Below are 14154 nucleotides of genomic sequence, written 5' to 3' on the forward strand. Positions count from 1 at the left end.
ATATTTGTCACCCTGTAAGAGCACCATATTTTACTTAAACTTTAGCTTTTCCACAACTGCATGTCAGTAAAAACATAATGCCAAACATGCAGTTCTATGAAAAAGGTGAATTTCCACCCAGTCTGTGTGCATAGGATGTAAATGTACTGAGCAAAGCATTGGTTACATGTTACTAGTGCCAACTCCAACTCTGAACTTTGGGCTGCATACCTAGACTGTGAAAATTCACATTTCTCAAGGATGCCTTGCCTTGTGAGCTTTAACACCGATAACAGGTCTATGTGTTTTCTTTAAAAGTGATTTATTGTTCTCATGCTTCGGTGGTCACAAGAACCAAGATAGTCTATGCACTGCAATAATGTTGAGAAATGTGTGAACAGTTTTAAAACAACTACTTATTGCATTGTGGCTGCTACTGACTGCTACATAAAGTGAACACATCATAATTTGCAAGAAACTTGAGAGTGCATTGTTCTACAGTTGAACGATGAAAAACATGTGGACTTTGCACTGTCAATAAAGTGCACTCCACAAACTCAACCGTGCTAAATAAACTGAGTCAAGAGAAGCTAAATCCTTGTTCGCAGCAAAAATACATGGTGTGATAAAATAATGATATGCAATGCAACAAAAGGAATTAGGGCAACATAAGATAATCCTGCACTTCCACACCAGCTGTTCTTCCGGCTCTCCAAGGAAAGTTTTCCCATAAGAACAAATGTCTCACTCAATAATTCAAATTTGAATAATTCAATATTCTGACAAAATCAAACCTCAAAATTTTGGTTGGCCCATTATGTTTTCAATACATTTTGAAGTCACCATATCCAAAGAACTCAAATTACATTTAGTATTGGTATTCATGATAACATTAATGTTGGTGGGTGCCACTATGAAATTCCATTAGTATTAACTTTTTCACAGCAAAACAGGCCTGGCAACAATGTGTATCTGTTGCATAGCTGCATATATATGCCCACGCAATAAGCCATAAATCTGTCCTGGATCTTGCATTAGTAGATACTGAATAATTCAAACTTCTTTTAAATTATTCAGATAGCTTTAGTGCCTGAGAATTTGAATTAATGCAAGTTGAATATTCACTTGCAGTCTTGTTGGTCGTGAAGCATCAATAAGTCGTAGCCAATGCTTCTCAGCTCAGCAATAAGAACGCTGTGCTATGCAATAGACAAGTTCAAGCATCATACTTCTCGATGTACGGTGGGTGCAGCAGTGTTAGTAATGAAGCCACAACACAGGGGCAAGAGAAAGTATCACAAAAAGCATGAGTACGTAGAAAGCATTTCTTGCATGCACCTTGCAGCAGCGTCGCAGTGACCCCAGACACGCGACAACGTGCACACGAGTCAAATGCTTACGTTCGATGAGTTCGCTTTTTGCCTACGAAAACAAATGACCACAGCACAGGGGGGATGTCAGAACATAGCAAAAGTCCAGCGAAAACCAACAAACCTACGGGCATGTAAGAACAAAGTAAACTCAAACAAGGAATCGGCGCAATCACTATACATGCATGGTTTATGATGGCATGCAACAAGAGTACAGATTCAAGGAAAAGAACAAGCAAGTGAGGATGTAAAAGAAAAAAAAATGCTGAGTTAAAGTGACAAAGCAATAACAGGCTTGACAAACACAGACTCCATGAAAACCACAACACATTCCATAAATGCACAAAAAAATCAAAAGAAAATGGCACACACCAAAGAAAACCTAGAGATTATAGAATGCTGGTCCAATAAGAACAAGGTGCACACAAGGTGCTGGAACATGACATCTCTTAACAACAATGATGATGCTACCACTAAATTGGTGCTACAGCAGTTAACTTGTGTGGCAGGTCCTGGTCACATTAGGAGCAAACATTTTCAGCAATCATAGTTTCAAGTAGAACCTTTACTTATACAAAATATAGCTGCAACACTGAACAGTAACAAAAAGAAGTTGTGACTTGACTTGAACACAAATGCAAATAAGCTCTAACTAGTGAAATGTTGTCCTGGCAAAAAACCACAGCCAACAACAATGTGTATGCTGTAGATGTTTGTATATATACTAATACTGCAGAGCAATAATTTGTGTGCACTGCTTTTAAGTCAACAAGAGTACTTGTTTTAGACCGCACATGATCTAAGGAAAATGAAAACTGGAACACCTAGCTTGAAGCTAAGGCTGTTTTTAGTAAAATGTCTTGAGCATGTCAGAGTTGCATACACATGAATGGTATATTCTGGTGCCAATTTCCACAATGAAGCTCCCATAGCGATACTCAATTACTGGTCAGAGAAGAAGCATTGAGGCTCATTCTACAATGCCTAGAAGTGAAGTTATGGCCACCTGTGTCATCTCTCAGAAATTCCAATAAGACAAGACCCAACATCTGGTAGAATCCTCAAAATATGTTCTCAATCAGCTAAACAGCTGCTGAGATTTCCTTCAATGAAGTTTCAATCAAATATAACAATAGGGTGCCTCTGAGTACCACACTTATTTATTATAGGGAAGACTATATTAGAAAGGGACACCTATGGTACAGTTTTCTTAAAGCAGCACTTGTATACGTAGAGGAAAAATTGTTTATTAAATGTCTATGAAAAAAACTTTCATGCACAACTAAATGAGCTCGAACAGCTGTATGAACAGAAATTTCATTCTAGCATCTGTATTGTCAAAGATAAACAGTTCAAGCTAGTGTTGCCAATTCTACTGGGACTCCATTAAAAACGAACACTCGGTATCTGCAATAATTGTTAGATACTTTCTTGAATCCACAGTCAAATAAGAAAAGCTTCATTTGCAAAGTGAGCTAGAAGCTCACTTTGCTGTGGCTAAAGGTTACCTAACAAAAACCTGCTAAGATGACAATTCTGGTCATCAGTGACGACTATGCACTGATGTTCTCCACAGTGAAATATGGGCTGTGCATTACGCAACAACCAAAACAGATCGATACACATTGAGCTCACAAGCAATGTCCCTGCAACTGAATGCAGGGTCCCGCGATACGAAGTCGTCGGAGCAGCACACAAGAAAGCTGCAGCCATAGCAGTGCCTCAGGTTTTCTACTTGTAAGCAGCAGTCATTTGCTAAATGCATTCTGGTAAGATGACTGGATGGATAAGCAGCTGCCACACGAAGGAAACATGGTGATGAGATTAACGCTGAAACCCTTCTCTCTGCTAAGCTGACAACTTGACGGAATTGCTAGGCAATTTTTGTTGCAACTGCAATACTATACCTATTCACACAACTCTCAAAAAACTTTTGGTCACCAGTGTACGAGAGCATGCTCAATGCATTTGTGAATTTATCTTAACAAAACTGGTCCAATCACTTGTGTTTCTTGGGCAAGTCGGCACATGCAGCAAGGGCATTACTTGAGCGAGTTGACATCAGAATGTGAGCCCAAGTGCTGTTAATTCTTCCAGCAGGCATCGCCAGAGACTGGGAATGAGGAGGCGTCAATAAAGGTATGCACTATGCCAAATACTAGCCAACTGCAGCATGTGGGTTCTCAACATGGGTGAAAGCTGCATTTTTTAAAAAGCCTTCCTGACAGCTACTTTGTCTTTGAATTAGCATATCAGGAATGCAAATACCGAAAGGAGGAAGAAAAGAAAAAAGAAAACAAATTATCAAGGCTGTAGTACCATCCTGAATCAGGCAACAGTTTTCTAGAAGGGCGTCAAGTTGAAAGTATCTTACCACTGTTGTAAATACCATTTATGTTCCCTTGACATAGTGTAATATATGGATATCACACGTCGTATCCTTGACTCACGTCCATTGTGCTCCTCTATTGCTACCTGCTTTAATACGTGAATTCATGTCCCAGCACATCACATTCCAAAGCTCTGACTTTCAGACACAGCCAAATGGCAGCAGACAAAAGCAACATAAAGGCAGCGGCTGCATGAAACAAAAACAACAACAACAAAAAAGCAAAACAAAGGAACACCGAGGCAGCATTCTACTCTTTCCTCGCTGTTCAAGATGCCTCAGGCAATCTGAATGTAGTAGGTGGGCTGGGGCCGGAATGGTGAGAAGGCGTTCTGAAGGACATGCACTATCTGCCGGACAAACGTGATGGGCTCACCTGGTCGGCGCGAGTCGGAATGAATGAAGTTGTCGAGTGACTCATGGTCGCTGGGTGGCCGTCCTAAAGAAGGCGGAGGCTTCATAGGCCGGTACACGGGGAATGCCTTGGATGTCGGCGCAATGGGAACCAATGGTGGTGATGGCCGAAGGGTCGTCGGTGCCTTGGTCGTGGTCCTTCGAGTCGTCTGAGGAGCGGCGGGTGTGGGCAGTGCCTCCTTTTCATTCTCCTTTTCTGGCACACTGGGGTCACTCCCATACTGAGGTGGAGGGTGCGCACCAGCACCCGCTGACCACACCTCAGGGTCCTCGGTCGTGCCATACAAGATCAAGGACCACTCCTTTAAGGTAGCTTTTCCTACAGGCAGAGAAAAATTTATAAAGTAAGTCGCACAGTCCCACGAGCTGTGGGACTCAGCTGTGTCATCGCCTCCACCAATGTGGCTGGCTGAGTGCTGATGCTTTTTTTCCACCATGTACTTCAATAAAAGTAGAGATAGCCATCTTTCTGACTGCTTACCAAAGTAGCGTCCATCGTTGTGTACTTCAAGCTTCCAACGCCCATTGGGGCTTTCGCCCCATGTGTGGACACTCATAAAAGGCCAGGCCTGGAAGCCTGACCGAGAATTGTCAAGAGGCCTCTGGGCTAAGAGGGTCGACCTGCAATGGTAGAAGCTATAGTCTAGGAACATACATCTGAGCACACAGACATGAATGAACCATCTCATTAACGAGTCTTGCATGATTCTGCACGTGTGCATGTACATTTTTCATGGGGCACAAGCCCGGTGGAAACTGCAAGCACTTTAGTTTGAGGAAAGAATATGGCCGATGCAGCATGGTACCATGTTGCATCACCATTGAATGTGTTATATATAAATAAAGCTGAGAAAAATGCATACAAACTGACAAAACAAAGATCTGAGTTGCACAAACTGAATAGAAGATTCTCAATGTTCATTAACATTATTTCATAAACAGAGGAATTGTAAGAACTGGAAAATTGAGAATGAGGTCTACTGCATTTTTTGCAAGTTGCTTTCACCCACAGAAGATTGTGTTACCTTGCACATAATTAACATGAAAGAAAGACAGCACTGCTGCAAAGGAATCAATGTAGCGCTGTTACTTTATTTACCCTGCCGCCATGAGAAAAGTACACCAAGTGAAGAAGACTTATTGAAAGGAGTTGTCTACATCTGGGCACACAACTTGCACATGCATAGATCATGAAGTAATGTTTCTAAATGTATTCAGTGCACCAAACCTTCCGTGGGTATGTAATTCAAATGGACAACTAGCAGCCTGGCCATGTCAAGTATCGTTATCGTGCTGCAGCATTTGGCTGTTGTAAGTACAGTTATTAGGATGCTATATGTGCTACTATTCCAATTTCATGCACTGCTCTAGAACCAATCTCTGTCTCTCTCTCTCTCTGTGCAATGCATCTTGCAACGCCATAATCAACCACAACACAACACAAGCATTCTTGAGCCATACGAAACCTCCCCATGGAAAACATCTTCATCCTCCATGATGATGTCAGTGCTAATACACTTACACAAGTGGACAAATGGAATGTGGTAGCTCATTGCAATAATAGTTCTGCATAGTTTAGCTGAATACAATATCAAGGCGTTGCCATCAGCACTGCTGTTCAACTTTACACCTTCCAACATTACAGAATATGGACGTGTACTGTTGCTGAGAGCACCAACACTCGCCATCACGGCTAATGGGTAAGCCCAGCAACGCCACAAGTTTGAATCAGAACTTCACTGACATGGCGCAAGATGTACATGTCCTGCAGGATGTCATTTAGCACCACAATAATCATGGCAAGTTACTTTAGAACTCAGTGAAGGCCACACAATCTTCTAGGCTAACACACCTATGAATATACTTTACAGGTCTTTGCCAAACATGGTTTAGTAGATAACCTTGCAAAATGACAAAGTAAGGCTGCTTGTCAAGAAAAAATCCCCTGGAGTGGGTGAGCTGTGCCCGAGGTAGAAGTGCGCTACCTTGTTCCTGCAGGTGAGGTGAGGTAAATGTGCATGTCACCCCTCCGTGTTGCAGACAACGTGACCTTCGCTTGAACATGCTCCAGAAAGCGGACGTTTTCGCAGTTCACATTCAGTTTTAGCTCTACGTGACTCTTGGGGGATATCAACCTGCAATGTGGCAATAAATAAAGGAAAAATAATAAACATTACCGATGCATACACATCACACAGTACCAATGTTGGAAATCAGCACAGGGAATGATGTTACTCACTTGTCCATGGGCTGGGCTCTGACCAAGCACGTCTTCTGCTGTGGCACGGTGGTCCACCTTTTGGCTAAAGCCACCATGGCATCCGCATCCATCAGGCCATATCCAAACGAGTGGCTCACTGGAGAATTCCAAGCAGAAGGAATGAGCTGCTTTCTACAGTGCACTTACTATTTCAGGCTATCAAAGTTCTGATGTTTCAATGAATGAATGAATGAATGAATGAATGAATGAATGAATGAATGAATGAATAAATAAATAAATAAATAAATTTAGAAGGGTTAAAAGTTGCAAAGGTCTTCCACTAGGTCGATAATCTTTTTGTCCTATTTGAAACCAATGCCTTGTCTTTCCATGCCTCATGGACTCAAATTTTTGACATTTCTTGTAATTGTCTTTTGCTGCTTGCTTTAACTTGTGAAGTTCCTGAAGGTGGGTCCATTAGATTCTTGGATTTAATCTTAATGTTGTGTCCTAGCAACATTTGTTGGGCGTATGAACTGCGTGCTAACAACCATTGATCCCTTTTGGGTCTGTGCACTTGGTCGTAAAGCGGGCCATTGCAAAGAACTGCTACATACATGACCTGCAAAGTCTTGGAACGTGGAGAGCTGCGATTTGTATACTACCTAGCCAATTTCATACCTTGCTACCAAGTTGCAGCATGGTGTGCTCAAAACTCCGACATGTCAGGTGCATGAGCTTCATAACAATTCACCACGCAAGAATAACAGCTGTGGAAATGCTTGAGGTGTGCATCACGTGCTGCTTGGCATGGTCTGACACAGTCGCTGGGTCCGCCCACTGACGGCACTGTTTGTTGGACAAAGAGTGTCCGTTTTCCATGGTCTTTGTTACATGTGGCAGCGTACAATGTCCTATGTATGTTTCAAGCACTTTGAATGCGATAACTACACCCAGAACTCAAAACAAAGCACAAGACTGGCAAGACCCATGTTTCCTTCTGTGGTGGCATCTTTTCTGTACAACCCAGCGAACTTTGTTGACTGCTGTCAAGTTGTGCCACAGTGCATTTAAAGCTACAGGCTGCCAGTCCCATAAATGAAAGGCACATAACACTGCCAAACACGTCCTCAGTAGAATTTATGAAATGCCAGGAACCATTTTTCCCTGTTGGTTCACAGATGTCATGCACAGCTTTCATTGCAGTTTTATATGGCTATGCCCACTTGCAAATCCAAACGATAATGTCCTTTATTGAAAGTTGCTTCAGCTATAATGAAGATATTGTATCCTTACTGTACATCAGCATTGTGCAATGCAAGTGAATTAAAGTGACCCTCTTGCCTGAGAAGTCTAAAGGTCTACTGCAGAGCACCCCGTCACAGATCCATTACTCCACTGAAGTACTGCAGTAACAACTGTGCATTAATACAGCTAGTCTATTGGAGGCAACAAAATGCAGACTAACTGGGTACATTTGAGGAAACAAACAAAAGAGCCATAAGAAAGAAGCTATTTGAAAAGGTCATGAAGGTCACGAAAACATCATAAAGGTCATGAAACGATTTCACAGTGTACATCACCATGCTGTGTATCATGCATGTCTAAGTTGGCAAGATTAAAGATAACTTTGGAAAACAATAGCGCAGTATGTAAGCTGCGTATTAAAATAAATAAGTAAATAAATAAATAAATAAAAAGAAATTAGAATAGGATGTTAGCCCTTACCGTTGCGTCCAACTCCGTTTTTCTGCCAATCACTTGTGTGCAGGTTGGCGGGCTTAGCAGTCCTAACAACTATGTGTTGCATGTCTCTCCATGTCAGTCGGCGACTAACAAAAGAAGAGTGCCAGCAAAACAGTTTCAACAACATGCTCTCATGAAACGACTTCGCAGTGTACATCACCATGGCTGTGTATCATGCGTATCTAAATACCAGGACACAGATCCCCATTCAATATTAGCAATCTAGAAACCTATAATTTGGACATGCTTGATTATTTGGACGGCTGTGCAGCACCACCAAAGGCCCCGTAGACTTAATGTATAGGTACAACTTAAGTTTCGGACACTGTACAGCGCGTCGCGCAACAATTTGGACTACGACTGCATGGCCGTGTCGAAATTCGGTCACTGAATCGAGCAGAAATAGCGATCCTTTTATTTTGATACGTCGCTAGCGCCCCCTAGAAAGCGAAACTAGCGAAGCCTAGTGGACCTAGTCAATCGCTGACTGCACTGAAACCGCAGGACAAGATAAGCCAAGGCACTAAGTCATAAAGGCTGCATTTTCGATGTGTCGTGCAAGTTTCGTTCTTATCATCCACCATTCATAACCGGCTGATCCCACTGATAACATGGATGAAAGCAGCGCTCTAACCACTGACCAAATTGGAAAAGCGTGACAATTGGACGTTCATTTTCGAATATACTTTCACTTTCGCGATATTTCGCGTCACCCCAGAGTGCTCGAAGATGGAGGAGACCGATCGAGAACCAGCCGAACACAGGGTTGCTCGCCCTGTGTTCGGCTGGTTCCTTCTTTCAACCAGCCGAAGACAACGCCACTCGCGAGAGCGCTCTAGAGCGCTCAGAAACGACCAGCTGAAGATGCCATGAGAAAGTGGTGATTCGAGAATACGGCACACCATTTTTGGCCACATGTGGAATAAGGTCTTATTTTCAGGCGAATCCGATATTTCAGACTCCCACTTTTTCGAACCTGTTGGCAGTCCCCGTCGAGTCCGAATTATCGGTCGGCGACTTTATTAGACATTAGAGGAGTCTGTAATCAGAGCCAAGTTGCAATGGCTGTCCATATGTGTATTATATAAGCGACTGAAACCACAGTGCAAAAAAATCTAAATGGCTACGCTTTGCGTCATTTAGCCCTGCTATATAGAAGCCACAGCTTGGCTTTTAGCTGCATCCTAGAATATAGAGACCTCCAGGTTTATTTTTGACGCGAGACAAAATCTCAGCACATAAATTACTTCGCATTACGCACCAACAGCAATAGGGCTACAACTGAGAATCAAGCTTGCGACCTTATGTTTTAGCAGTGGAATAACAGTTACCAGGCCACCATGCTGGGTCACTTTGTAAATGCTGGCAGATTCTTAGTGCTTCGGCCTATGAACAGTGACCACAAATGTGGTATTCTATGAAACCAAGTGCAGCTAACCCATTAGCAATCGCAATATGTTGATCGACATCTTTATGAGTTGGAAGGAAGTGCTCATGACAGCTACCGCAGTAAAAATGTAAACACCCAGCGATCGTTAGATAAACATATCTGTCGAGCAATTTTTTTAGTATGTAATGTCCATAGCGTAAATAAAATAAGGCACATTAAGCGGGTGCAATCTTGCACGCACACTCATGCAAGAAACGGGAGAGTGGGAAGCACAGGCACAGGCACAGGCTATGGGGGGGGGGGGGGTTCTCCAGGGCTGGAGCCCCTCCAAAGTTTTCTGGGGGAGGGGGGGGGGGGGCAGCCCCTCCGGCGATGTCGAAGCCTCCCCCCCCTCCCCAATGTGTCATAATCAGAGTTCTGTTACCCACATCATTTGAGCTTTCTTTTGAGTTGCCTCTAGCTTTTCAGTTAAAATTTTATTGTGGCTAAAAGCCTACTGCATCATTGTTGGTGCGGACGTGCATGGCTTTTAATTCATAGTTTCGCTTTATTTCTGCAATTTCTGACAATAGGAGGACAAGCACATTACGCCAGTGGCGGCTACCTCATCCGTATTTTTTCACCTAAGCATTTTCTTTTTTAATTGCCACTGTGAACAGCAGGCACAGACACAATATATGTTAACATAGACACAGGACAAAGTTTACTATATCTTAAAGAGAAGGCGGTAGTCAGCTAACAATTATCTTTTAACAGTATGTATAGCTTGTGCCTAGGGAATGAATACGTTGCTGTATTTTCGCCTTGCTTGAAATTGCCTTACATGCTTTTTTTGACCCTTAAAAAAATCCCGAAGACTTCAGTGACCACTTTGGCACAGTCTTTTATCAACGGCATATGTAAAGCACGTGAATGATATATATCCAAGTATTGCTTTTCTTTCCAGTAGGCAATGCCAACGACTTATTTAAAAAAAATCTCTTCTAATGATTTACAACATTTATTAGGGATGGAAACATTGCCACTTGCACGCAGAGGTCAAAAATATATATTATTCATTCAGTAACCGAAATGAGGCCAAGCCGGATTCACTCGAAAGCGGAATCAATAGAAGTCGTGTGCAGCCGCATCGCAAAATATCAGACAATTCTTCGAGGTCACGCGAAGTTTCCTCAAGTGCAACTGTTATCAAAGGTAATATATATGGGCATCCAACTTCTCTGTTCAAATTAAAGTGACACCGCCAATGTAGTCTGCCTTCCTGAATGCACAACTTGTAATCAACAGCATACCGGTCACAAGAACCTTTCAGGATATGATTTAATAACCACAGGTCAAAAGGAAAATGTCTTTCAAACCTTTCCGTATCCAAACATGTCAACCTTCCCGGTCACTCTTTAAAAAAAAGAAAAGCGACCTAAAAGTGACAATATTGGAATCAGGTTTTCGCTCACACCACGAACAGGAAATTTGCGAGATCTAGCTTATGTATAAGTTTAATACCGCCGCCTCGGGTATCAATGAAAGGATCAGAAGACTGTCGTGCTTGCCTTCTATTAAAACAATGCAGTTATATCGAAAGTATATTCCTTGTAATCTAACCACGACGCATGTAAAACGGTCTTGCTTTGTGCTGATACGTCCGCATGTCCTTTCTCCTTTACTCTGGAGCTGCTATTATGTTGCCTGCCCCCTCCACATGGCTAGTCTGTGGTCGAGTGGCATCTTTATCTTTAACGATGACGGCCCCTCGAGACTGGGGAAAGCACTGCCTTAGGGGCGGCTAATTGCACACGCATGTTTTCCTCCTTCAGCCACCGTACAAAGGATGTTTCTTTTTTTTTTCTACCAGAGCGAAGCTGTAAGCCTGTAGTTTGGGATTTCTTAGTCTGTGCCCACCAGAAAAAAAGAAATGAAGAAGAAAAAGAAAAATAGAAAAGAAATAAAGAAAAAAGGAAGGAGAAACAGATCTCAAATGGCAGTTGGAAAAGGGGTTTGTGTTTCAGCGTAATATAATTGTTTTCTCGTATATTCTAATTACAATCTGTAAGTCGTGCTTTACGAATATTGGGACGCATTTTACCTTGAAACATTCAATTAGTTCAATAACGCACTTACGCTAGGCGGAGGGCCTGCAAGAACGAGGACATATGCTGCACTTCCACACATGTGCGTGCGTGCATGACATACACTGCTTCTGGTGTTGTTGCTTGTGTAACGTCTCCTAACATCGGAAACAGTTTCACTGTACATCCACTTTCACAGGGCGGAATGGAGGTGGAATGGAGCGTACGCTCTTAACTGACTATAATTCATTATAATTGGAGTGCATACGGCAGACATTGTCAGATCCTGACTGGAAGCTAACCACTATCATTAAACGAAAGTGTATAATCAATGCATTCTACCGGTGCTAACATATGGGGCAGAAATTTGGAGATTGACAAAGCTTGAGAACAAGTTAACGACCGTGCAAAGGGCGATGGAACGAAGAAAGATAGGCGTAACGATAAGAGACAGGAAGATAGTAGTGTGGATCAGAGAGCAAACAGGGATAGCCGATATTCTAATCGACATTAAGAGAAAAAAAATGGAGCTGGGCAGGCCATGTAATGCGTAGGTTAGATAACCGGTGGAAGATTAGGGTTACAGAATGGGTGTCAAGAGAATGGAAGCATAGTCCAGGAGGACAGAAGACTCGGTGGGGTGATGAAATTAGGAAATTCACAGGCGCAAGTTGGAATCTGTTGGCACAGGACAGAGGTAATTGGAGATCGCATGGAGAGGCCTTCGTCCTGCAGTGAACTTAAAATAGGTTGATGATGTGTGTATATATATATATATATATACACACATACATATATATATTCGATTATTTATATAGCCCCGCCCCCTCTGCCTATGGTGGGAAGTACACGATGGTTACTTACTTGGCTTCAAGTGCGAGTGCACAAATTCCCGCCGCTAAAGGAGCTGATGCAGACGTTCCCGTGTGAGTGGAGGTGCAACCGTGATGCAAATCTGTCGTGATCTAGATAGAGGGTTCAAAAACAAAGCAGGAACATTGAGGTTTGCACTTTTAAACAGCACTTAGTTTATGTTTGCTATATGCTAAATTAAAACATCTTCATTACTTAATGTGAACGTATTTTGTGATGTGTTTACATTATGTTTTATATATTATAAGTTTATATATATATATATATATATTATAAGTTATATATATATTATAGTTTGCATGGCCCAATCTTTCAACAAGAACCTTAGAATATGGAAACATATATTGCAGAAGCATCCTACAGAATGCAGCCTGTTGAATAAGTAGTGTCCATCTGGACAAACAACCCTACAAAACACCACATTAGTAAGTGGGCGAGAAATGCCAGTCAACACAAAACACATATCAGTGCATAGCAGGCCATAGTTAATTCTGTTCGCACTGTAATATTTATAAAGAGGAAAACAATTTTGATATTACAGTGAGCAAAATAACAAATAATTTATTGGGTAAACACATGACGTACACTTCTGAAGCTTGAGGCACAAGCTACTAATTCAACATTAATGTGATTGTCAAGAATCAGTGTCCAAATGGCTTACCTTGAATTCATATTGTGCTTTCGAATGTTCTGAATGCTACCGGCAAATGTATATGCAAAAAAGAATTATGAAAAGCTGCCTGAATGAGGAAAACCCAGCGAGCCAAACAAGAGAAATCTGCTTCGATCAACTGGTTCCAGTGATGAATCCTACTTTATGCAAATAAATAAACTACTACTACTACTACTACTACTACTACTACTACTACTACTACTACTACTACTACTACTACTACTACTACTACTACTACTAATAATAATAATAATAATAATAATAATAATACATAACAGGAAATTTGAGTCTCTTCCCAACAGCTATGGCACACAGATGGTTCTTCCTAATGTCACCTAAAAATTTGGCAGAGGGCGAAACTGCCAAATTTTTCCCACAAGCATTGACAGCAATATCAATGTTTAGTGTCGCACTCGGACTCCTAGGGCGACGTATTGCTACGACGCAGCACGCAAGGAAACTGCGACGCAAGGAAACTCGTCCGTGTCGTTTCTCCCTGCTTGTCCCCGTGAAAACCGCGCTGTTCTGTTTCAAAAGCAGAAGAGAAAGCGCTCTGGCAGCTACCAGGCGTCTCACGACGCATAGGCGTAATGAGGAGCGCCGTCATGGAGTGGCGTTGGAGGCGTCGCATCTCGATAGTGCGCGAAAGGATACCGACGGGAAACCGTCGCCGTTCGTTAGCAGCCAGTGAAATATTAGATAACGCCAGCTTGACGTTTACCGTCCGTTCCGCTCACTCTCCAGTGCACGCACACAGCAGATTAACAGGGACGCTAGTGCGCTAGTAGTGTGCGGGACAAGTGCGGTAAGTTGGGTGGGTTGGTAAAGTTGCGTAGCGCATTTCTTGCGGTGTTCATGATGCAATTGTATGTGTGCGCACGACGCTCGTGCCAGCAGCGGAAGGCATAACGCGCTGTCGTGGCTCCGCCACCATGTCGACTGAGCGGTACGTTGACGCTACGTGCACGTCGTTTTAGCCTCCAAACGCACTCTGCGTTTCAGAAGTCCCTCTAAACCTCCGCGGGCGAGCGTCGACAGCGGCACAGCACGACGA

General features: G+C 42.6%; 1 protein-coding gene across 3 annotated transcripts in view; it reads right to left on the bottom strand.

Annotated features, from left to right (window-relative positions):
- Nucleotides 1-14154, bottom strand: part of LOC126542313 (proprotein convertase subtilisin/kexin type 4-like) — a 210132-nt gene that overhangs the window by 15356 nt on the left and 180622 nt on the right. For all 3 annotated transcript variants that reach the window (XM_055077166.2, XM_050189332.3, XM_050189331.3), the window contains exons 8-13: nt 12419-12519; nt 8081-8184; nt 6392-6509; nt 6138-6287; nt 4634-4773; nt 4115-4471 (exon numbers count right to left, since the gene is read on the bottom strand). In XM_055077166.2, the coding sequence (XP_054933141.1) occupies nt 4115-4471; nt 4634-4773; nt 6138-6287; nt 6392-6509; nt 8081-8184; nt 12419-12519 (970 nt within the window). The remainder of the gene's footprint in view (nt 1-4114; nt 4472-4633; nt 4774-6137; nt 6288-6391; nt 6510-8080; nt 8185-12418; nt 12520-14154) is intronic.

The sequence above is a fragment of the Dermacentor andersoni genome, chromosome 2 (assembly GCF_023375885.2).
Source record: "Dermacentor andersoni chromosome 2, qqDerAnde1_hic_scaffold, whole genome shotgun sequence".
In the NCBI taxonomy this organism is placed as follows: Eukaryota; Metazoa; Arthropoda; class Arachnida; order Ixodida; family Ixodidae; genus Dermacentor; species Dermacentor andersoni.